At 39.6% G+C, this 26,030-nt stretch overlaps 1 protein-coding gene across 1 annotated transcript in view; it reads left to right on the forward strand.

Moving 5' to 3' along the window:
- The window catches only part of gbe1b (glucan (1,4-alpha-), branching enzyme 1b), a 146,851-nt gene that overhangs the window by 20,785 nt on the left and 100,036 nt on the right, over positions 1 to 26,030 (forward strand). The window contains exons 3-7 of the mRNA XM_015951338.3: positions 3,834 to 3,949; positions 6,152 to 6,277; positions 7,794 to 7,929; positions 11,741 to 11,831; positions 16,069 to 16,278. Of these exons, the coding sequence (XP_015806824.1) occupies positions 3,834 to 3,949; positions 6,152 to 6,277; positions 7,794 to 7,929; positions 11,741 to 11,831; positions 16,069 to 16,278 (679 nt within the window). The remainder of the gene's footprint in view (positions 1 to 3,833; positions 3,950 to 6,151; positions 6,278 to 7,793; positions 7,930 to 11,740; positions 11,832 to 16,068; positions 16,279 to 26,030) is intronic.

Genomic DNA, 26,030 nt, shown 5'->3' on the forward strand with positions numbered 1-26,030 from the left:
GAGTTTTTGAGGTTGCCGAGTCTACAGCAAGCTAACACTGCTGCACCAGCTGTTGTAATTCGACACCAGCAGGCAAAAAGCTCCAGGGTTGTTAAAAGAACCAAAGCCAGTAAACAGGAGTGACCCAGAAGTTATTACTTATACATCTAAGAAGCCACATAATATTTTTTTACTCTAATATCAGATAAAGCGAGCTAACATTGGGCTAATAATGCTAACGGTGATTTAGAAGCAAATAGTCAGCTCTAAAAACATCTCAAGCTACTTATAAAATTACCAGCAACTCAATATTACAGTGAAATATATGTGTGGAGTGAATAATGAGTCAGTCGTGGCGTTTTACTTCCTTTAATTCATTGTTCAGAACTATAACATCAAGCTAACAACAAGACGGCAAACAACCACACTTCCTCATTTTCCCAGACATATATTACTGCAATAAGTGTAGTAAGTGCTGCCTACTGTAAAACACCAAAGAGTGCTAACACCAGATATGACGATGTGTTTTTCTTCTTATCAACTTACTGTATGACTTGTCTTCGCTTGTCATCTAAAATCTTCTGGCGCTGATTTTTAAACAGCCACGAAACTCACGGAACGGCAGGGAGAAAGTGATTGCAGTAACCACATTTGACCACAGGATGTAATTCTTACTTCACTCTTACATATTGCACCTTTAAGGAAGAAATGCCGTAAAATGAGGCCACCTAGTAGTTGCATTTTAAGAAAAAACACATATTTATGATCAACTTACCCCCCCCCCCCCCCCCCCCCCCCCAATAAGCTCAAAGAGATTCAGATTAAACCCAGAGACAACTATCAAATTTCCTCATTTCACATAATTCACAAATGTTTTGGAGGTGGCACCCCTGTGCTGGTGCACTGGTGACATAAAATTTTTGATCAACTAACATGTAATGATGGTTTGCTGAAACTGCTGGGAAAAGTAAGTCGCAGCAGTGACAACGACTCACAGAATAGGGGATTTAGTTGGAAACAAAACTTTGTGAAGAAGACAAACATCACAGACATGTAGAACATGGAGTGTATTTGCAAAATGACTATTGCTGCACCTAAGGAAGACAGAACTTAGTTTCAGGAAGCTGCAGTATGGTGTTGCGCTTATCGCTGTTCAACAGTAATATGGTTTTAAGAGTATTAGTGAAAATAGCTGTACACTTAGATTGATACTCTTTGCAAAACTGGAAATGTGTCCATTAGGTCTTTGTCCAGTTTTGTGCCAGTTCGTTCTGTTTCTACTGTTCCTTCCATGTTCCTCCACTTCCTTTTCCCTTTTAATTATCTTCCCAGGACCTTGGGCAGCAGCTCATTTCCAACATTCATTTCTGCGAGAGATTACATTTTGACATGGCTCAGTCTTATTATTTGATTTCAATTTCATAGCAAATGTGGAAACAGCCCAGCAGCCCTAGTCATGAATATGATGCAGGTTGGGTGCGTAATGCACTGTGTTTCAGAGGAGTTTAAGCAAAAAAAGGTAAATAAATGTTTAAAAAAAGAAAATAAATTTGACTTGGCCTGCCAGCGAAAAGTGCTGGGGTTGCGCTCGGTCTCTTCTGGGGGATCTCCTGTGATTCAGTTTCTATCTTTGTGTTGTTTCTGCTCGTGAATAGCAAACAGAAATGCATTACAACATGAAAACAACATCTTATATTGGCAGGTCAAGGTTGTAACTTTATAATAAATGTTTTGTGTTCTGTCATTCAGTGACAATTGGTGATGCGGTTCCAGCAGATTACAAATGTGACGTCAGGTTTTTCCATTTTTCTCTGTTATGACGAGGCTTGCTTTACTTTTTGTCACTAGGGTCACATGACGGTGCAAAGATCACACACAGTGAAAAGGAAATATACAAGTTTTCTCTCTTATTTTGCAGAGGATGTGCAGAGATGGTTTGAGGAAGTTAGAAAAATAATGATATTATTGTAAATCTATGGTGAAATGAAAGAAAACTCACAGGAGTTTAAGTCCGCTATAAGCTTCACAAAAGGTGGCCAGGCTTGTAGAAATAAGGACGAAGCTAATTGTTTTTGATTTTTATACATTAAAAAGCCTGGAAAAACAAACTTCTAATGGCACTATTACTGCTAGAGGTTCCTTCGGTTATTTTGTATAAAAAATGAAACTTCTAATGTTGTAATGAAGATATCTGTGTGAATTAAGCTTTTTTTGTGTTTAGTGTAGAAATAAATAAAATGCAAAATTTACTGGACATAAGGAGTGTTCAATATTGTCTTTGTTTCCCCTCATATCTGATTTAATCTTAACTCTTAAGCCTAGGGCATACCGGAGGCAGATGCGCCGCACCCACACCGTCATTTTAAAAAGAAGCCATTATAGTTGATGTGAGTGGCTACACGGGGGTCGCAGCGCTCCAGGAGTGCTGCGCCGAGGCGCTGAAGATTGGCGCCAGTTCTATTTCAAGCTCCACGGCGCCGCGTCTGTTTACAGCATTGTGGAGTACTTTACGACATACATTACGATGCGGAACGGCTTCACGCCACAAACCCAACCGCTGACACAAACCTGACCGCAATTTTGATAACTTTAAAGTGCTATTGATCTTAAAATATTCTAATAAATAGTGTGCTTACCCATTTTTAATGAATTAGAGTCTCTGAATACACAATGGTGTCGCGTGATGAAGGCTCTCTGATGTGTGGCAAAGGTCACATTTCCCAGCTGGGTCAAACAGTACTTTTTGACTCCACAGATTAACCCAAGGAGGAGCCACGATGTCCGCTCAAGATCATAACATCATATCTGCTGTTCCGTCCCAAGAAGGACACTTCAAGCCACGATGATAATAATTAGATAATAATTAATAAATTCATTGATTTTATTACTGTTTAATATAATCATCATAACATGATCACTTTGTTCACTATAAAGGTATTTTAATTACATGAAGTGGATTATTATGCTTTGGGTATAATAATAATAATTATTATAATGATTAAAGATGTGTTTAGCAACAAGGTCAAGTCACCCTATCCAGCTAACAGAGTTCAGATAAACAATAACTCTACAATGGCATGTCTGATCACATATAAACAATAAAGTCACTTCCCGCCTCCTGTTCTAAAGTCCTGCGTGGCGTCGCCACTATCACACGACTTTCCAAGAAGTGCTCAGCGGCACGGCGTGACCTGTGTGACTATTTTACTTTCCAAAACTGCGGTGCTTCCACGGCGCAACTGTCTCCCATGTGCCCAGGCTTCAATTCCTGATAATGATATAAACAGACACCGATAAATGCTAACCCCCCCAAAACAAGATTTCAGGTAACTAGCATCTCAAATCTCCTCTCTTACTCTGAACAATATCTATGCAAAACATGACAATTACTTCAATGTAATCTAAGATCAGTGTGCTAAACTAACCAAAAGATCTCTAAAACTAAACCTTGCATCTGTCTTATTTTGACATTTTGAGCGAGAGGTCAAGTATCTGAAGAGTTTGATGTACTATATATACTATATGCGCATGTTCTGTAAAAGTTGTGGTATCAAGACTAAAAACAGATGCCAACATTTTTCGATAATTCATTCTAATGCCATTATAGGTCGATGATATAGGAGACCCACACACGTAAACAAACCTATCTGAACCTTTTAAAGTATTTAGTTTTAATTATAATATGTGTATAGTATATAAAGGTTGTCATTGATAGGGGGGAAAAAAACTATAGGGCATTTCAGAAATTTGATCTTAACGCCAATACCATCAGATAATATCTGACATCCCTATTGGACACTTTTGTAGTAAGAAAACTATTTAATAACATTTCTATTCTCTTTGTTCACCTGTAGATAACTGGAACAAGTTCTCCCACCCGTACACCAAGAAAGAGTTTGGCAAATGGGAACTGATTGTCCCGCCGAAGCATGACAACTCTCCAGCTGTGGGTCATAACACCAAACTAAAGGTTTGTAACTGAACCTCTTCTTGCCTCTTTTCACGCCCTTGCTGGGTGTCATCTGGATGTGGCGCCTCTGACAGTCGTTGCCATCAGGCCTAGAAGAGATTACAGGTCATGCGTGGCGTCTCGTGAGCCGGGTGAAACTTGGCGTGTTGCCGTCAACAATGTGTCATAACCACAGAGCCGAAGTTGGATTATTGTATGCACAGTGGAGCACGGGCACACCTGAAGAGCCCAACTGATGGCTTTGTTTCAGCTCCCATCTGTGGCAGGTGTCTCTCAGGGCCGTGAGCTACGTTTGTCCGCTCCACCGGCTCACAGTCAGGATACAGGATTGGCTTTAAGCTCCAGTAAATAATTCCTCGGGGTTAAACACAAAAGAGACACCTCCCTCTTTATGTACCATCTCAGCATGGATGAGAAATAACCCACAACTGCAATGCCAGGCATGAAGAGGATGGCATCAGTACAACCATCTCCTTGGGAATGGGTCATCGTTGGCTCACTCCCGTGCGCCGTACTCGCTGCCCAACACCCATTGTCTGGAGAGGTCAGTCTAAGGACGATAAGGAGCAGATGGAAATGCTGGCACCTGGCCTTTCCTCGTGCACCCCTGCTGCCTCTGAATAGCCATCTTGCTGTGAGCTCCACTTTTGAATTAGTTCCACGGCTCTCCCTCATGGATGCAAAAGCCTAGCTCTTTTCACTCTCATGGAGATCACCCTGCCCTCTCAGCTCCCTTTTGTTGGAAGCCCAATTTTTCTCCATAAACAAGCCCTGTCCTTTCCTGGGTATACATTCTACATTGGGCCTTTATATAATTCAGCCATGGAGGACTGCAGAAAAGTGAACTGACGTGTTATATAAGTGATCAAACACTTTTTTATCCACGCCTTCTTTCTTGCACATCTCCAGAGTTGTTTTTCCCGTTCAGGCACCCCTTCAGTCTGCCCAGCAGCCAGTTTACTTTAATGTCTCTAATGCTGACCAATTTGTCTGACAAACTAGTGCTCTGACAGGCTTTATGCCAGTCCATTTATCCAACTATCTTTTCCTAATCCTACAAACTATGAAGCATGTCATATGGAGAATTGGGCAGCTAACCCCTAGGTGGCCTGCCCATAATGAAAAACCCCCAGAGGGGAGTCTGGCTGCTCGCTCATAGGCAGGTGGCATCGGAACGGTCATTACTTCACAACAGCAGTCAGATTTACTTGGCTTCTAATGTCTGTTTCTGCAGGGAACAAAATAGGGTGAGCACATACTGTGGGTAACGCATTGATTTCTTGGTGGGCTTTTCCAACTTTCACACTGCTTTTCTTTTCCTTTCTTATTTAACAAAGGAGACAAAGTAGCTTGTCAGATTTTTATTTCCCCCCCTTTCCAACTCTGAATTGCAAAATAGTTGGAAACATAAAATAAAATTATGGTTTAGACGATTTTTTTCTAAATTGCTCCCTTGCTCAGATCAATATAAAGGATAGGACAGGAAGTTGTAGCCTAGTGAACTAGACCAAATTCTTGCCTTGAAAAGTTAAGTAATGTATTTATTTAGTTTGGCTTGCCAGGCTAAGGGAGTTGCTACCTTTCCGAAAATATATTGCAACATAATCACCATCAGATTCAGGTTCACCCAAACAAGCCTTCTGGTCAGTGGAGGAGCTTTCTGCATGCTCAGAGTTCTCTGGGAACAATACTAAGGCTTTAATTTGTGAGTTTTGCATTGAAGAGTGGAGACTTTCCAGCAGCGAGATGCCTTTTATGATAGGTTTTTAAAAAATGTTCATTTTATTGGTTGAACAGTCTTCACCATCGCCCTCGGTAATGGATTGGGAGTAACGGCACAGTTTTACAATGTAAGCATTTCATGGCTGGAAGGCATAAATAAGAGCTTAATTTAAAATCGCATACATTCAGAGAAAAACATGGAGATGTCACGGAGGATGGAAGTATTTAGATTATATTATCGTTTATTTTTTGCATTTAAGTTTTCACTTATTTTATCTTTAATGTTACTTTACCTCTGAGATATTAATTTATTTAATCTCTCTCTTTTTTTTAGTTTGTTGTTCTTTTATCATCAAATTACGCAGATTTTAGTTGTTTTTGTTGTTTCACTATACATTAGATCACAAAAGTGTCTTCTCTACATCCAGTTCTTATCACTTCTCGAGTGTCCTTGCAAAAACATTTATCTTATTTCCCCAGGTAGTAGTTCACACCAAGGATGGTGAGCGCCTGTACCGGATCTCGCCTTGGGCAAAATATGTGACCAGGGAGGAGAAATCCGTCATCTATGACTGGGTTCACTGGGATCCCCCACAGCTTTACTCGGTAGGTTTAAACGTACTAAATGTTTAAATGTTTCAGTTTGAGAATTGTTTTGTCGTTTTTCTAATCAAAACTTGCTATTTTAACTAAGTAGAAGCACTGATGCTTCTTCTAGTTGGTTTTTTAAAAGGAGTGGAACATTTCTTGGAAATGAATAAGAAACTATAATCAAAGCTTGATGTGATATGCGGCATACCGACGTCTGATTTTTAGTTGTGTTAAATATGAACTTTTACAAGCTGATAAATCTCAAAGTGCGTGACAGGCGTGGTCCAAACACACATCATTACTTTTCATTTAAATTGAAGTACAACATATGTGCGCTCCAGGGCATAAAGCAAAGTGGATTTTAAAATCGCTCTTTTAGGCCAACTGTGTTTAACTTGTTTAGTTGAATATAGGTAGCTTGGGGTGCCAAAAGTACCCAACAAATCTATGTAGCAATGTTATTATTGCCACGGATAAATGGTTCGGTTTGAGAAAAGCTACAATGCCTTTGATTTGCATGTCCCAACTGACTTCAACATCAGCGATATATGGTGATAATACTAACCACAGAACAATGCTAACCTGAGCTACTGCTAATGCTAGCCCAAGCTAATGCTAATGCTATCTCGTACTACTGCCAACACCATTGTTGGACGACAGAAAAACAACAAAAAATATTATATCGGAGTACAAATGAAATGTTCCAGGATGTACTGGGAATATCCAGACTTCAATAAATGCCAAATAGATCAATTTATTGCCTATTGAGTGATTCAGATATGGCTGTACACTGAGGTTCTAGTTTTAGGTAGTCATAGAACCATCAGCAGCTGTTCGTTTATTATTCATGTCCTGACCGAGTAGGCAGTGTTAACCATTCTTTCCATTGCTTTATTATTGGGTTGTGTTTGGCCATTTATGATGGCTCCCGGGCCGTTTTCAGCTTAGCTGTTTGTAAAAATAAGTAGTCTCATTTCCAAATCTTGAGTGTATTGTCTGTCACAACTTTTCCCTCTTGCAGTGAATGGGAAACCATTCAATTTTAATTAAAAAACCATATCTCATATTTAAAGCGACTGCTTTAGTCTTTTAATGGATGCTACTGATCTGAGAGGGTCTGAATGCATCTCAGTGCTACTTGATGTCCTTAACTCAAGAGTGAACAGGGAGAACACTAAGAGGCTATTAGCATCCACCTTGCTTCCCTTATCATTCGTAATTCTGCACCATTTTTACTCAAGAGGCTCTCTTTCTGGCAGCCTATTTGTTTTTTTTAAGTACTTCTGTCATGTACTTTGACTAGAGGGTTTAGATACTTGTTGGTAGCTGTCAGGAAGTTTGCTCTCTCCATAAAGCAAGTTGTGTAATACAGATGAAAGGAACTTAATGACTGGCATAGAGTGATTCAGTCTCTGCTGTAATATGGTGCTGAGGCCCACACTTAAAGAAGAAATGCTTTATTTTTCTGGTGTCTTTAGCATCCGTGTCTCACTCAGCCTCGATTTCTCTCCATATCTGCCTCCCTCTCCAGCACATCCACCCTCGGCCCAAGAAACCCACAAGCCTGAGAATTTATGAAGCTCATGTGGGCATCGCTTCACCAGAGCCAAAGATTGCCTCATACACAAACTTCACACACAATGTGCTTCCTCGAATTAAAGACTTGGGTAAGAATTGCGAAAATGTCCACTCCACGAGATTCTTTTCTTTTGGTCTCTGTGGCAATCTTTCAGTTTAACATCCTTCAAATCACTGAAGACCGAAAAGTTCCAGAAAGGAAAAGCATCTGGGCAATGGTGTACACAAGTCTGAGACAACTCGCTTGTGGCAAAACAATATTTTAATAGACATTTCAAGAGTTTCCACTTTTCCATTTTATTTTTTAAATAGCTGCCAGTGCCTTTGTCAACAATAGTCCATAACACGCCACGATGCTGCAGTGCCACTGGTCTTCTGGGAGCAGGCTTTTCTGTAGCAGACCTGTCAAACTACCTCTGCATAAAAGCACAAAAGCAAGTCAACAACATTGTGTATTGGCATGACCTAAAGGGATTGCTGACCACCAGTCAGGGTTGTGTAAAACAGGTTGTAGGATCATGACTCAAACAACCAACAGAGGGGAAAAAGCTCCTTTAGCTTGTAGCTTACTCAATAACTATAATCATCTCTACCCAACCCACCCAGCCACCTTGTCGCCCCCCGTGTCCAGAATTTTCCACTTGCAACTTCAGACTGGTGGCCATTTTTTTGGGACTCAGACAAAATTGAGCTGACATACCTGGCGCTGCAGTCTGGTTTCAACACGTTTCCTGCATGTTTTAGATCATGAACACAGCTTTGTTTAATTTAGTAATGAATCACTCCTGTAGACACTAAGGAAGGCTGTGGAGACATTTCAGCTGATAGATTAGGGTGTTAAGAAGACGAACACACAGATAGGCCAAGATGTGGGTTATATAAATGTACACTAGGGGGTGCTAAAAGCAAACCAAATCTGCCTTGTTCCCCTTTTCACCAGCAACTTCTAGAGTGCATTCAGTCTTTTTTGCTTTTTATTAATAATTCTTAACATTTTAATATAAACTATTAATTAGGCAATTTAGTGCATGTGATGCAGCAGCTGTTTCACTAAAAACAATGTCACTAAAACATTGGTTAATTCACAAAATGTCTGAGGCCAAATAAATGATTAAACACTGACTTTAACCAACTGTTAAATCTCCATTTTGTGCAGTGGTCAGTGTTGAAATCAGACATTTAACTAAAGTTGATCAAACAAATGAATGAACTGGCCCAAGTGTTACATTTTCAAAACTGATATATAACAATTATTTTAGTTCAACATTATTTTAGAGCATTTATTTAGCCGATGTTATTCAAGAACGTAAAATATAAATTTATATTAAAGTCTGCTGCAGCACTGGGCTGTCGGGATGTGCTTGACATTAAATCCGCTTTACTAAGGAGGTATACAATCCGATATGCAAAAAAATTGTAAATATCTGCCCATATATTGGTCTATCCTCTAGTTTACATGCAGGGGCCTTAAATCTTAGACTGCAGCCAGAAAATAGGGGGCATTTGTTTCGTATCAATGTTTGAATTCAATTCAATTCAATTCACTTTTATTTATATAGCACCAAATAACGACAAGAGTCGTCTCAAGGCACTTTACATAATAAACACTCCAATTCACGTCAGTTCGTTAAGCCAATCAGAAAAAATGTTTCCTATATAAGGAACCCAGCAAATTGCATCAAGTCACTGACTAGTGTCAGTGACTTTACAGCAATCCTCATACTAAGCAAGCATTTAGCGACAGTGGAGAGGAAAACTCCCTTTTAATAGGAAGAAACCTCCAGAGGATCCTGGCTCAGTGTAAGCAGCCATCCTCCACGATTCACTGGGGATCGAGAAGACAGAGCACGCACGCACGCACACGCACACACACACACACACACACACACACACACACACACACACACACACACACACACACACACACACACACACACACACACACACAAATTACATCGTGGTAAAATTTGGTTCCTGCAACTCTGGAGATTGTTGCTGGCCATTGTCAAATTACAATTGTTGGCGCTGCAGTATTAAGCTTGGTTTATGCTTGACGCATTCACTTTCCGCTTGGTGATGCGGCTCGCGGATGGAACGCGCTTCACAACTCGCAGCGTTTATGGTTCATGTCTCTTGGCTTGTCTCTGCGGTGAGCCAATATTCTTCCAAACTGAACGGGGCAGCATGGAGCTCTACGGCATGCATCCAACACTACACCATAGTAGAAGTAGAAATTACTGTTGTTTACAACATGGCATTCCAGCATTTTTAACAACATGTTGATCACGGTGATATCTGAGAGCTGAATCATACAAATGTCTGTATTTACGAACCTCTGCCATAGTAGTTCTTGCCGGTCCGCCATGTTTTTCCGCGTCCGACCGTCCGCATGGTTAGAAAATTTCCTAGGTGCGCAGTGCGGAAATTTTGGGCCGTGCGGAGGTGTGGTGGAGGGGCGTGGTTGTTAAAATGACGCAATTTTGCCGTGCGGACCTCGCGGACGCGTCAAGCGTAAACCAACCTTTAGCTCGCAGGAACCATGGCAAACCCACACTCACTTATGGTGAACAGTAGTTACATCCCTCCTTCCTTTTGTTTTGAAAGGAGACAAACTGATAATCCCTGCAGTCCGCTGGATATGAAATTTGTCTCCGTATAACCTTCCTTCCAAAATGACTGAAACATTAGACTCTTTTGGGATTTTATCACTTTAAAATTCTCACTATATTCTTACATACTGCACCTTTAATGTCCACTTTGTGTTCCTGTGTCTAATTGTGTATTATCTAAAGCGTGAGATTGATTTGCACAATTAATCCGATATTAAATAATTTAATTGTGAACTCTAGCTTACTGTCACATAGGGCTTGTAGCCTTATCTTGTAATAAAGCACATATGGTTGCTTTATTAAAAGGCACCAATCAGACCTGCACAGCGTACCAGGAGACGTGTGATAAATACTGTTTTCTTGCTTGTATCATCTTCTTTAGTCAGAAAGTAAACTGCCAGAGTATCTGCTGTCAAAGAATCTACCTGCAGCAGCTCTGGGATTCTGCACAACAGGATTCTCCAGGAGGCTAAATTTCACTGTCTCTGGTGATGGCTGACTCTGCCTGCCATTTCATTTTCTCGACTGAAAAGAGTGCACATATATAAATCTAAAAAGTAGAAACTTCCTCTCACCCTAGTGCTTTGTCACACTTCTTCAGAGGCAAAGTTTTTGCTCTTTTTTTTCCCCCACTCATTTCTCTCTTGCCTGAAAAATATATATAAATAATTCTGCTTCAGACAACAATGGAAAACCTTGGGGCCTCCCACTGGAGTGCTCAGTGGCACTTTAGACGCCTGTTGTTCTCATTCATAGAGACAGCTTTTCTAGGTCTTTTTGAAAATTTTGAACATGACCTCCTAACTGTAATAGACGGTGTTTCCCTTTTGCCACAGCTTGTTAGGAGGTACTAAAGCTGGTGTCAGAGAAGAAACGCCTGGAGCTCATTAATGCAATAAGACTGACTTGGGTCAAATGGAATCAAATGTAGAACCTTTTCTGTCACTGCTAAATTAACTCTGCCATAAACACCCAAAAATAGTGTCTTTGCACAGATACTTCTTTTGCTTTTGTAACAGGCGCCTCCTTCCTGCACATGTTTGAATACAATTCAAGCAGCAACTGTCCATTAAAAATTAATCAAAATAGAGGAAATAATCTATTTTTGCAGGAGAATAGGGTTATTCACATTGTGCATGAATTGCTCCCAATAACAAATAATTACCAGGATATTAAATAATGTTTCATGCGGTGAAACAACAGCTTTTAACAAACATAATTTTATGGTTAATATCTTCCTCTATATTGTTGCTTGTAGTACTTTTCATCATTGTGTCCCCTCTTCCTCCAGGTTACAATTGCATTCAGCTGATGGCAATTATGGAACATGCCTACTATGCAAGCTTTGGATATCAGATTACAAGTTTTTTTGCTGCCTCAAGGTAAATACCGTCCTGCACTGATGTCATGGGTAGGTGGGAAAAATGATGTTGAATACGAATGCTTTCAAGTACACATGCTCTGATTATTTTACCATTGATCTAAACTAAAAGAGTGAAGACTGTTTTCCATCTAAACATCATCCAAAGGGGTTTGAATGAAGGCAACTGGACTTCTTTGGTTTCTTGAAGACGTTTAGCTTCTCATCCTTGTAGCTTTGTCAATTTGGTAGTGATGTTACGTTCACGAACAAACCAAATCTTTTGAATGGGTTTTCAAAGTGAACGATGAGAGCCGAGTCCCTGTAGAGAGCCGTTTATCTTGTCTTCCAGTAACAAACCTCCTCGGAAGTCGGTAAAGCCCAACCCCCACCCACAGCTGTGACGGACGTCGGAGGAACGCTACCCAACCACTGTGCATCCTCACGGACACTGGAGGAACACGTTGTTCTTAATACCCCCCCCCCCCCCCCCCCCCCCCCCCCCCACACACACACACACACACACACTATCTCTCTTGGCTTCACTTCGTTCCAAGGAGCCAGTCTTTTGAACGGCTCTTTGAGGTAAATGACCGACTAATGAACGACACCCATGAAATAGCCATAAATCCCATCACTACAATTCTGACTGGAATATGGGAGGGTCAAGTTTATAAGCTGTCTTTTGCTGCTTAACAAGCAGAAACTGCCTATGAGTACCCCTCCTCCCTACCTCTTGATGAGTCTTTAGTCTCCATTGTGTGGGACTCTCCCATATTCCAGTCAGAATTGACGAAGCTCCTCGGATGAGAAGCGAAACATCTTCAAGAAACCAAAGATTCCAGTTGCCTTAATTTGAACCCCTTTGGATTACTGTGACCTGGATGGCTGAGAACCTTCACCTGCACAAACTGCATCCATTTATCTTAGTTCACTTGGTGTTTTTGAAGAACATCTAAAGGTATGTTATTCCAGTGTCTGCTCACCCAGATCCCTGCTTTAATATCCCCTTTTCCACCAAGTTGGCTCCAGTAGTTTCATGCCAGAGCCTGACTTTGAACAGGTTCTTTTGTTTTCCACTGCCAAAGCACCCGTTTACTGATTCTTCTTACCAGCACAACACACTGTCAGGATCCAAGCAGCTGTAAAAACAACCCTGAATGAGGAACTCGTCTGCAAACTAAGAGCCTGCACTAAGAACAGTAATAAGTCGTGATGTTAAAATCCTGCATGACCTTAAAAATTTCCATCATCAATCAATCAATCAATCAATCAATCAATCAATCAATCAATCAATCAAAGCTTTATTTATAAAGCGCCTTCCGCAACCCTGTCAGGAAGCCCAAGGCGCTGAATTGCCTAACCCAGCCCCAGCTCCTATATGAACTGCCATCTTGCCTTACCACACGGTGACACAATCAAGGTGTGAGAAGGGGATAACTAAAGCTTGTGCATTATACAGGGACGTTTCATATTTCTTTCTCTGCAAATGTAGTTGCCACTCTCTGTGGCTTTTAATAAAATGTTGACTGTGCACCAAGAGCCATGTGACGTTCACATCTTTGTAGATAAAGGAAAGCGTGGAAGTCCAAAAGCAGCACTTGCAATGGCACCGTGAACTTCTCATCTCTCTCCGTTGGCGCGCTTCCTGTTTTCTTGGGGGTATAAAATAGTGTTGCGACACTTTGGTTGATGTAATGGCGATGCACCAACTTGGCCCCGTGTCAGTGAATGAGCACTAAGCACTGGTAACGGCACCAAACTAACACAGGCTCTTTTTTAATGGAAATGGGCTAAAAGTAATCTTATGTCATCACTTCCAGCACTCCTTGATCTCTATTCTCAGATGGTTCTCAATCACACTTGGTTGAACGAATGGAGCCATTGTCCTGCTGCAGAATAAATTTAGAACAGGTCAGATGCCTCCATGATGGTGTTTTACAAAAGTGAGTTGTGTATTAGTTTACAATGTTTTCCTAATTCAGTTTGCAGAGATGCTGACTCAAACACAAAAGTGTTGAAGCATCGTTGTACTGCTCCAACCTCCAACCTCCAAACAAACTTAACACGGATAAATGTTTCAAATGTTCACTCATCAGTCCAGAACACCTGCTGCCACTTTCCTGCACCCCTGTTCTTATGTTTTCATTCATCACTGATTCTTTTGACCTCGTTTCCAAGGTGGGGTTTAGACTTTTTGGCAGCTGTTTCATGCTGATCACCTCTTACCAGACTTTTTCTAACAGTAGACATGTGGACCTGGGTCTCACTTTTCAGACAGTTCTGAGCTGGACATCCTTCTATTTCAAAGGAAAGTAAGCACAATTTTTTTTTATCTGCTGCGTAAAGTTTTATTTTGACCAACCTTGGGGTCAACAGCCCTTAAGATTCTTTGTTTCATTATGCTTCTTCAAAAGACTTCATACAGCATCATCCTACCGTGGACTCTTTGCCTGGAAGACTTTTGTGATGCTGTAGAACTACTTCATTCTGATTTATTGGTGTTTGGTTTGTGAGATGAAACTCTCTTCCGTAACTTTACCCTGGTAGAGTTTAGCTGGCCCAGTTTCAAGCCTCCTACAGCAGTTTGTGTTTGAGTTAACGAATGATTCATTCAGCATATAAACCTAATCATTAGCATCTGTTTGATTAGACTGATGTGGCCTCTTACCTCACCAATTTTGTTTACAGCTTTCTAAAACTTTCACATTATATAATGTACCTGATTTTGTTTGCTAATAAAACTATTAAACTCAAACATTGCTGTTTTTCAGCTGCAAAAAGCATTGTATAGTCATGCATAGGACATAAGCTCATCCATATGCACATTTTATATCATTGGCAGACAACTGTGGTGCACTAATCCAGAAATTAACACGGTGAACAACATTCAGTCGATCAAACTTTATTTATAAAGTCCTTTTCATACAAAAAATGTAACTCAAAGTGCTTTACAGATTAGAAAGACTCCACATATCCCACACATGTCATTGACCATTAAAACCACCCTCCCCCAACCCAGTGAAACGTACATAGACGTACATACACACACACACACACACACACATACCCACATGCAGACACAACATTCTTGAGAAGATGAGTGAAACCTGTGCTGAGCTCAGATGATTCAGGCACATAAGAAAACGTAAGGAAACGCCATAAGGGGAGCCGTCTGCCCCAACAGTAGCAGATCCATGGCAGCAGCCAGGGCTCCGACACAGGGCGCCCAGAGGTGGGAGGGCGAGGGCCCCCACCTACACCCAAGCGCTATCTGGAAAACACCCAAGTCACTGCCGCCGACCACCGGTCCTGAGGCAGAGGGCTCCCACAGAGGAAACGCTGTTAAGTATTAGAATAGGTAAAAAATATATAAATAAATAAAATAACAAGAGGTAATCTAAAAATAAATAAATTGTGATAAATAGTAAAGCAATATAAAAACATAAATAAATACCATAACTGTCTTCAAATATAAGCAAGTAAATCATAAATAATAAGTTAAAAGCTAAGCTAAAAAGGTGAGGCTTCAGCCTGCTCTTAAAAGCAGGAACATTCTCTACATTGTCGCCTGTCTCCTTCAGCTCTTCTTACTGAAAGTGAAATAAAATTGAAAATAAATAAATGCAGTGCGATAAATCCTCTCAGCCAGGTTTGTTCAGCGACACCATAGCGATCCATGACCTGGTTCAGTAACCACAGGCCTTAACAAATCAACCGAGATTGAACTATGAAGGATTATAACTTAAAGGCGTATTTGTTGCCAAGTTTCCCGTTTACACCCCTTTATCTGCTAGGCGGAGTGTCTGTAACGTCATGCTGTCACAAACTGAGTGAACAACTTCAACACAGTCACCTCAAATCAAGGTTAGACAGTCTGACACCATCAAGAATCTCTCTGTAAATACATTTCCTGTTAATCCACAGAGTAGAGGGAACCGTAGATAAAAATGGACCAGTGTGAGTGTTTATCTCCTTTCAGAGATTCTTCTTTCCTGCTTGGACCGGAGCGTAAACCAGAGTTCTGTGTGTTTATGTATTTCAATTTCAGCCATGATTAATCTCATAGTGTCATTTAAAACCCTATTGGGTGAAAACTCAGTTGAGAGGCAATCCCATGTGTCCATGTGACAGAATAGATATGTTATGCAACAATCTCGATCATAAGAATAAGAGTTGGATCTGAATGTGATAAACCTTTGCAAATTTGTAGATTTGTTTTTTTTTTTAATCTGCATATCTGTTTTGTGTCCATGTAGTCGCTATGGTACCCCAGAGGAGCTAAAGCAGCTGATTGATGTGGCTCATTCTATGGGCATAGTGGTGCTGTTGGACGTGGTTCACAGCCATGCCTCCAAGAACACGGAGGACGGCCTCAATCGCTTTGATGGCTCCGACTCCTGCTTCTTCCACTCCCCGCCCAGAGGAGAGCACCTTATGTGGGACAGTCGCCTCTTCAACTACTCCAGGTGACATTTGTTAGTTTTGTAGCTCATTTTCATTCATTTAAATTTCATGGTATTATACTTTTATACTCCCAGTGTGTCTATATCAATAAATGTGAACTGTACATTTGAGTTTGAGATTTTAGATGTTAATATTAAGTTTTAAACCATCCTGTGATCAGGATTATTGATGCTTTTCGATTAGTTATCATTTAACTGTATCTAAGTCGGAATATGTTGAACTTCAATATAGAATTGCAGCTCTACACTAAAGGATTTGCTATTAATTTGTATCAAATGGGATTTTTATGGAATAATTTACTTGGCTAAGTTAAAGGCATGCTCTCTGGGTAAATCTTAATGTCTTGCATTTTCACTAAGTAACTCTTACATTATATAACCAATAAATTCAAACAATTTGAAACAATCTGCCTGCCCAGAGCCCTTTTAGGGCCAATATGACCAACATGAGAGCTCTTGATAACTGTAGAGAACCACTTTGCTATCCACATAAAGTACTGATGGATCATTATGAATATTTTGTTTTAGAAATATCTCCCAGGAGTTAAGAAAAGGGTGAACTGTGGGAATATTCAGCCACATGAAACAAATATCAGTCATTTTATAGAGTGTATAGCAAAATCAAAATGGTGCAAAGCTGCACTGTTTGACCCTGAGCGGTCACATAGACTTGTGCACAATTTTCACATTATAAGGTGCCAATAATAATTAGCTTTACTTTAGAAATTCTAGAAAATAAAGGGAAACAGGTCAGTGTCCAAATAATAAGTTGGCTTGTTTCTGCACTCATAGTTGAATGTCAGACTGCTACTAAAGGGTGTAAGTCACTAGTTTGATCATGATGCGATACATTGATACAGTGTCCTGCGATTCGATGTTTGCCAGTATTTCAAATTAATTCACAATACCATTTTGATTGTATTTAATTTAGGATCCATCTATCGTTAAGAAACAATTTAACACAATCATTTCCAAGTGGAAAAACAATTTCTTCGCTTGCCATGCTGCAGCTAGCTTTCTAATTGTACACGTTTGGTGATGTGCAGGAGCAGGTGGAAACTGGCATGTCAGGAGAACTTCAAAATAAAGCCAATTTCTATTTAAAAGTGTTTAATTTGCCTGGCAAGCCATCCTATGTGTGTAATTATACAGGTCCTTCTAAAAAAATAGCATATTGTGATATTTAATTATTGTCTGTAATGTACTGATAAACATTAGACTTTCATATATATTAGATTCATTACACACAACTGAAGTAGTTCAAGCCTTTTATTGTTTCTAATATTGATGATTTTGGCATACAGCTCATGAAAACCCAAAATTCCTATCTCAAAAAATTAGCATATCATGAAAAGGTTCTCTAAACGAGCTATTAACCTAATCACCTGAATCAACTAATGAACTCTTGACACCTGCAAAAGATTCCTGAGGCTTTTAAAAACTCCCAGCCTGGTTCATTACTCAAAACCGCAATCATGGGTAAGACTGCCGACCTGACTGCTGGCCAGAAGGCCATCAATGACACCCTCAAGCAAGGAGGGTAAGACTCAAAGAAATTTCTGAATGAATAGGCTGTTCCCAGAGTGCTGTATCAAGGCACGTCAGTGGGAAGGCTGTGAGAAGGAAAAAGTGTGGCAGAAAATGCTGCACAATGGGAAGAGGTGACCGGACCCTGAGGAAGATCGTGGAGAAGGACCGATTCCAGACTTTGGGGGAACCTGCGGAAGCAGTGGACTGAATCTGGAGTAGAAACATCCAGAGCCACCGTGTACAGGCCTGCGCAGGAAATGGGCTACAGGTGCCGCATTCTCCAGGTCAAGCCACTTTTGAACCAGAAACAGTGGCAGAAGCGCCTGACCTGGGCTACAGAGAAGCAGCACTGGACTGTTGCTCAGTGGTCCAAAGTACTTTTTTCAGATGAAAGCAAATTTTGTATGTCATTCGGAAATCAAGGTGCCAGAGTCTGGAGGAAGACTGGGCAGAGGGAAATGCCCAAATGCCTGAAGTCCAGTGTCAAGTACCCACAGTCAGTGAACAGGTGCAAACTCCCCTCCTCCCCCCGCTCTCACGGAGAGTGCTGCGGCACAGAGCGTGCACCCCCCCACCCCCCGCGAATGAGCTAAGCGGTAGTTTAACACTATTGGTTAGTTTTGGTCAGCGCTCAGTTTCCTATTGCACTGAGCTTGGTCACTTTTACGGATTTCTGAAAAATCATACACAATTTCTGCATTAATTTATCAGGTTAATGGTATTCAGATGTTTCTTCTAAATATTTCTGTTCAATTCAATTCAAAAATACTTTATTAATCCCAGAGGGAAATTGATTGGTTGTCAAAGAGATTAGCATCAGTTCTAATTATTGCAATAAAAACATTTTTTTAACTAGGATAAAAAAAGGAAAAAAAGAAAACTTTCACAACTTATAATTTTTCACAAAGTAGCGCAAGTATAACCTAATGTAGCAGATGCTACAGAAATATGCCCTTTCTGCCTAAAAGAGTGCTCTGTAGCTGACTTAAAATGCTATTACTCCCTTAATCACAATTCTGTTTATGGGCTCTATATTTAACCAGCGCAGTCGGCTTCCTTTACCATTTTCTTCCACTTTATAAAGCAAGATTTTCTGTGTATTTAAGTAGACTTTTTTCTGAGCCTTTATGCACAATACAAGAAACTGTCCATTGATTGCTGCAATTTAGACTCCTCAATTATGCTCTTGCTGGATGGATTAAGAGCAGCAATTTAATGTTGCATATTGTATTCAACTCATGGAGGACATTTACAATCTACCCTGGTTGCATCAGATGTATAAATGAGCTGTGAGGTTTTGGTACGGTTCATGATGTAAAATGAAAATGAGCAATATTTAAACAGGTTGATAAATGAGGCCAAATGGGAGCTGACATCCCACTCTGTATACTCTCCTAGACAGTCTGATACTGAACGATACGTTGAAGGTCAAAAGCCTGATAGGATCATGAGGATGACACATTCACTGTCTATTAAAAGAAAAAAGAAAAAATCCCACAGAAAGTCCAGTTAACTGTCAGTCTAATATGGCAAATACGCAGAATAGGCTGTTAATTGCAAATTTCTTTTTAGTTTTTTTTTTAGTTTTTTTTTTGCACGTGTGCAATTCAATTTAAATTCACCTTGAATTATTTATTCTAAAGTGTTCACTAAATGTGATCATGTTCTTATAAAAACAGTTTTAAAGAGACAATGTGTAGTTTTTATCATTCATTTCTGGAAATTTTCATCAAAATGTTGTTGAAAATGAATTAAATGATGCCCAGTTGTTGAAAAATATTGGTGGCTTCATAACATATAACCATAAACATCAGGTCTAAAATTCATTGGAATGGGTCTAAGGCCCAATCTCAATACTCGCACTGCGCCCTGCAGCACAATGCACTTGGAGAAAGTGCGCAGTAGGGTTTGAGTGCGTAGTACACAATTGTGCAAATAATTACAGAATTGAGACAGGGAGCATTGCCTCATCGATTGCAACGCTTGCCGTGATGCTGGTTGCTGCAAACTTTTTTCTAAGACCTTTATTAACAACTTTCAAACAATAGAGCAATTATTTGAAATTAATTTAACTTCATTGATCTTTTCTCTAAAACATTCTGAGCATCAAATAATCATCCTAAAATGAACTAATTTCATTAGAAAATACATATTTTCAGAAAAGGAACTTGAACCTTGTCTCCCACAGCAATGACTTGCCCGAGGTCCACATCGCTGCGGACTTGGGTGAAGTGCAGATTAAGGGTGCAATGGGGGCGTGGTCAACTTCCGCATTTGAGAATCTGGACATCCTACGCACTCGCACCCCTGGTCGGGAACGCGCAAATGAAGGGCGCAAGGGTGCAAGTGCGAGTATTGAGAATGGGCCTAGGTCTCGGGGCGACGTCATATTAGATGCCATGTTTCTTTCTACGGGAGCCCATGAGGACAAAAGATGTTTACTGATTTGTAACGGTAACAACATTTTAGTCATTCTTAAATGTTGTTTTATACATTTACCTCTTCACTTGTTGCCAGTGATAAAAGGGAGTCTGATGCCTTTGTTATTTTGTTAAAGTTTGCACTCCCCAGGGCTTTTTGACCCTAATGGGCATCCCTTGGTAAGGTCTTACTTCAACACAAAAGTACTTACGATTTAGGTATCGACTGCCCCCATCGCCAAAAAACAAACAAACAAACTACACACTCACTTTCAGGCACATTTTTCAAACAGGAAGTGTGGATAGTGTGAGACCCTGTTAGGGGGGTGAAAGGTTTTTACTCACTGAATCTCACTTTTAAAGGGAGACTAGGCAGTTTATGGTTGCTATTGGCACCCCCCAGTGTCGGTGTAGTAGAACCAAAAGCAAAACGTATCTCCTCGCTGTGAGTTCATCTTTTAACACCTTAATCTGAAAGCAAAACTGTCTCCCCAGCTTGAATTAGTGGGTTAGGTTAGGGTATGTATGTATATATATATATATATATATATATATATATATATATATATATATATATATATATATATATATATATATGTATATATATATATATATATATATATATATATATATGTATATATATGTATATATATGTATATATATATATATATGTATATATGTATATGTATATATATATATATATATATGTATATGTGTATATATATGTGTATATATATATATATATATATATATATATTTTATAATATAAATATATAATATATTATAAGTGTGAGACTGCCAACAGTACTGGCTCTGGAGCCACCTTGTTGCTTGGGGCACCAAGCAATTGCCTGTCCTTCCAGTCTTAACTACAGCCACTGACTGGAGTTGTTATGGACTCTGTTAATTAGGTGTCTCTTTTGCTTCCTTAACCAGAAAAGAATCTCGGCACAAATTAGGGAGGAACAGACACTGTTGAGTTTATCAAATGCCTTCTTGAACTTGCTTTTCATAAGTGTCACTGTGCAGCAGTTTCCAATACATAATACAATGCTTAGTGTCAGACATATGGGCCGTAATAAGAGAACAAGGTTCTTCTTTCATTAGTTATTGAGCAGTCTTAATATCAGAAGCACTCATTAGACATGGCACAGACATATGCTGCAACAGGGAGGCATATGAGGAGTCATTTGTAAAAACCCCAATGACCACTGCAGTGTCATAGCCAGTTCATTTGTCTTCTTAGCCTGTCACAGGATGTTTGGACATGTTGCATGTGTTGAGCTTTCTGTAACTCCCTTTAGACAGAAATGAACCTCAGAGGCAAACTGAACCCGCTGTTGAAACAGATTGGTTTTATTCTAACACCCTTTCTATCAGCTCTAACAGTCTGACCAAGATGTTCTTAAATGCTAACAAAGACCAACTGATACAAGTTATCGACCTTATATGCCTTTCCCCATGTTGGTGCCTTTTTCTGTGTTTTCACAGCCAGAACTTCATCAGAAGGCACCTTTTTTTTTGTTGCCCTTCAGCTTTTCCTCATAAAACATTCAGCACGGTCCTGGGAGAATGCTGTTTAGATAGATTCCTGCCATCCAATTTGTTAACTTGCATTGCCTCCGCTCAAACACGTTGGCAATGTGAGCGTCTGGCTTGGCAAACACTGGTTCCAGGCGAGAGAAACGCTGGAATTAGTTTTGTAGATGCTGAATACTAAGTTAATAGAAGGGCTGGACTGCATTGTAACTATCTAAGGTCATTTTTCATTTATCTCTGTTTACCTGATTGAACGCCAACAACAATAACAAAACACATCTAAACCTAGATTAAAAAAACTGCATTTGTCCTAAAGTAAGGTGTACTGGTTTCTGAATGGCATATTGGGATAGCTTTTCATGAAGCTTCAATAGATTCATACTCACTAATGATGAATAGTTTAGTTTGCATCTGTAAAGCAAAGAGATGTGTGTGTGTGTGTGTGTGTGTGTGTGTGTGTGTGTGTGTGTGTGTGTGTGTATATATATATATTTTTTTTTTTTGCAGGTGTTTCTGTTGTGTATGCATGTGAGGTTTTCTTGTCAAAGGTCAAATTTAAGGTGGAATGTATTTAAACTTCGTAACTAAGGTTGATATTAATCAGCTGTAATTGTGCCGTAATTTTCAGTTTTGAAAATAATGTTTTAAATTTTGCAGAAGATGCGACTCTCTGGGAAATGATTGCACTTGTAAGTAAAGTATTCATAAATGATCTAAATGTTTTGACCATCTGCCAAAGCAGAGATTTCAGTTTTAGTTGCAGTGTATTTATTAGATTAATAACAGTAATTTGTTTCTGCCAGGACCGTTTTAGGTGTAACACTCTCTGAGCCTGATCATTTTAGTGTATGCATCAAAAGAAGGAAAGTAATACTGTGGTGACGGATTTTTTAAGCTTCAGACTATTAAGATAAAAGTGAGTTGATTAGGCGAAGCAGAGAAGACACGTTAGCATTACTAGCACGTGTTAGCATGAAGACTGTTTACTGCTATTTTCATGTTTTTTTGTGAGGAAGTAGTGACACAATAGGTAGTAAAAATTAAAAATGATAAAATTCAACAAACAGTTGTGATAAAATCATGATTTCACTGTTAAAAAAAACTGCCTATCATCTCTCACTGATCCAGACTGGGGTAGCAGGGCTATCAGCTTCAGCAGAGAATCCCTGACTTCCCTTTCCCAGCCACTTGGGTCATCTCCTCCGGGGGAATCCTAAGGCATTCTCAGGCCAGCCAGGAATCATAGTCCTTCCAGAGTGACCTGGGTCCTTTAGCTCTCCTCCTGGTTGGAAGTGCCCAAAAAACTCACCAGGAGTAATCGTAACTAATTTTTGCCATGTTGCCCATCTCTTCTTGTAAGTGATGTTATCAGGATATAAGCAATATTCTGACTTTATTTATGACTTTTATTCAGTCAGATGAAATGATTGATTATAGAATATATAAACATAACAGAAAGGCAAAAAAAATTAATGTCCTGCAACTTTTTGCGGCTGTTTGTTTTTCAGGTTTCTGGTTCTTTACATGCAAAAAAAAAAAAATAACAATCTCTGTTTGTATTAGAAACATATTTTTAGATAAGACCTGGAGTTCCAGCAGTGGTTTCAGCCATGTTCACCTAAACATAAATATAAACATAAACCTGCATTGAGTAGTCAAGAATATAAGTTGTTTGCCAGTTTGAAGACACGTATTACCGATGCACCAGTTGTTCTGTTTCATTTGCTGTCCATGGTCCTGAATTTTAAGAAAGTCCATGGGATGAAATTTGAAGTTTTTGGTTTGTATGAAAGTAACAGTGAATTAATGGTAACGGGTGAGATGTACGGCTAGATGACCCAACTAACAACTAAGCTCTAACAAATCGACGAGGTTCAAGAAGAGTCTCCTAAAAACTTCAAAGCTATTCTGGTCTGTTGTAAGATCAGAAAATCAGAAATCTCAACCATTTGCTAGTCAAAAGTTTAGTGCGATATTTGAAGTGGTTGTAGATACCTTCAATGTTCATTTGATGCCGTTTCTTTCAAAGACGTCAAAGTCACCTTGACACAGTGATGTCTGAGTGAATGAGGCCTTCAGTTTTCTGCGTAGGGGGCTGGCAACCCGGAGAAGCTTAGCCTTTTTGCAGATCAGTGCTTTGAGTGGCGAGTACTGAGCGTTCTGAGGAGCTTTATGTGGGCTTTTCCTATAATCCCCCACATCTCTCAGGATCATTTGCATCCGTTTTTCATCAATCTTTGTGTGAATTCTTAAGATAGGAAAAACAGGCCCAGGGCCAACCTTTTGAAAGGACTTTTTCTTTTTTTAACTCTTCCTTGTGTCTTCCTGCTGAGAAATCAACCCTTTTAGAGGACCAAGTCACACTATTTCCATCTTTGACAAGACTATTCAGGATGTGTGCTTTTAAATGTTACTGAATGATATTTACTTTTGTCAATAAATTGAAGTTTCTGTGAATGTTTTTCATTTTATGACTGATTTATTTTTTTTTTGTGATGATTGCTTGCCAGCACAGTTTAACATTGCTACAAGAAGTAATTTTACCATTTGAGAACTTCCATCCATCCATCCATTTTCACCTCTTATCCGGAGTCGGGTCGTGGGGGCAGTATCCTAAGGCGAGAGGCCCAGACTTCCCTCTCCCCAGCCACTTGGGTCAGCTCCTCCGGGGGAATCCCAAGGCGTTCCCTGGCCAGGTGAGAGACATAGTCCCTCCACCGTGTCCTGGGTCTACCGTTAGGTCTCCTCCCGGTTTGAGAACTTAATTAAACAAAATGATAGTTTAAGGTAATTGATGCGTAATATAGCGACCCCCAAAAAATCTAGTTGATCAAAGTCCAGTGGTATTTTTTTTTTAAACTTTTAGGTTCTTATTATTCTTTGAAATACTAACACTATGATGTACATGTTCATGGGGTTGGATTGGGGAGTTACACCACCAAATAGTATAGTCGTTAATATTTTTCAACAACTGGGCATCATTTAATTTATTTTCAACAATATTTTGATGGATTTTTCCAGAGATTAATGGTAAAAACTACACATGCCTCTTTAAAGAAACAAAAATCTACTTTTTACCAGTTTTGGACTGTAGTAAAACTTTGGCTCACTCCACTTTCAGTCACTTCAGTGTTTAGCACTTACGACTTATTTCCCCTGCACCATCAAATCACACAGGATGGTGGAAACACTTTTTCCCCTCTGGTGGGCTTCAGCTAATGAGCTCAACTTAGCAGTAGGTGTGCTACAGCGGCTGGTTGGAGCTGCATGCTGTGCCTCCAGTAGGTGCTGGAAGAACATGGAGTTCTATAACCTCCACCTCATCCCCACCCCCAACCCTGTGGCCCATTTAAAACCGTCTGAAGAAGAAGAAAGAAAAGAAGTTTAGTGTGCAAAAGAGCTTTTCTTTAACCAAATAAATTATGTGAATCCGTTTAATTATAGATCCACTAGGATAAATACAATAAAGTTTATCTCTCACCAAATAGAATATTTACTAAGAAATCACAATATAACTATAGACACATTAATTTGTCTTTGTGTGTATGTATGTATGTGTGTATGTATGTGTGTGTGTGTGTATGTATGTATGTATGTATGTATGTATGTGTGTGTGTGTGTGTGTGTGTGTGTGTGTGCGTGCGTGCGTGCGTGTGTGTGTGTGTGTGTCTGCTCTGTCTTCTCGATCCCCAGTGAGTCGTGGAGGATGGCTGCTTATACTGAGCCAGGATCCTCTGGAGGTTTCTTCCTGTTAAAAGGGAGTTTTCCTCTCCACTGTTGCTGAATGCTTGCTTAGTATGAGGATTGCTGTAAAGTCACTGACACTAGTCAGTGACTTGATGCAATTTGCTGGGTTCCTTATATAGGAAACATTTCTTCTGATTGGCTTAATGAACTGACCAGAATTGGAATGTTTATTATGTGAAGTGTCTTGAGACGACTCTTGTCGTGATTTGGCGCTATATAAATAACATTGAATTGAATTGAATAGCTGATAATAATGGTAGGCTTATGATAATGGACATCCCTAGTGGAAAATAATATAAAAAACACTAACAGAGCTAAAACACTTACGGTTGCTTTGAATGTCATAATGTCATGGGTCTTTAATGTCTATCCCTATGTCTTTACCTAAACCTGCAATTTTTCTAGAACATCTATATTTAAACATGAGTTTATTTTTTTGAATATTCATTAACTTAAAAAAATTAGCCAAAGGTATTAAAGATCACAACATGCCCTATAGGTTAAAAAAAATTGTAAGTC

Source organism: Nothobranchius furzeri, chromosome 13 (genome assembly GCF_043380555.1).
Source record: "Nothobranchius furzeri strain GRZ-AD chromosome 13, NfurGRZ-RIMD1, whole genome shotgun sequence".
Lineage (NCBI taxonomy): Eukaryota > Metazoa > Chordata > Actinopteri > Cyprinodontiformes > Nothobranchiidae > Nothobranchius > Nothobranchius furzeri.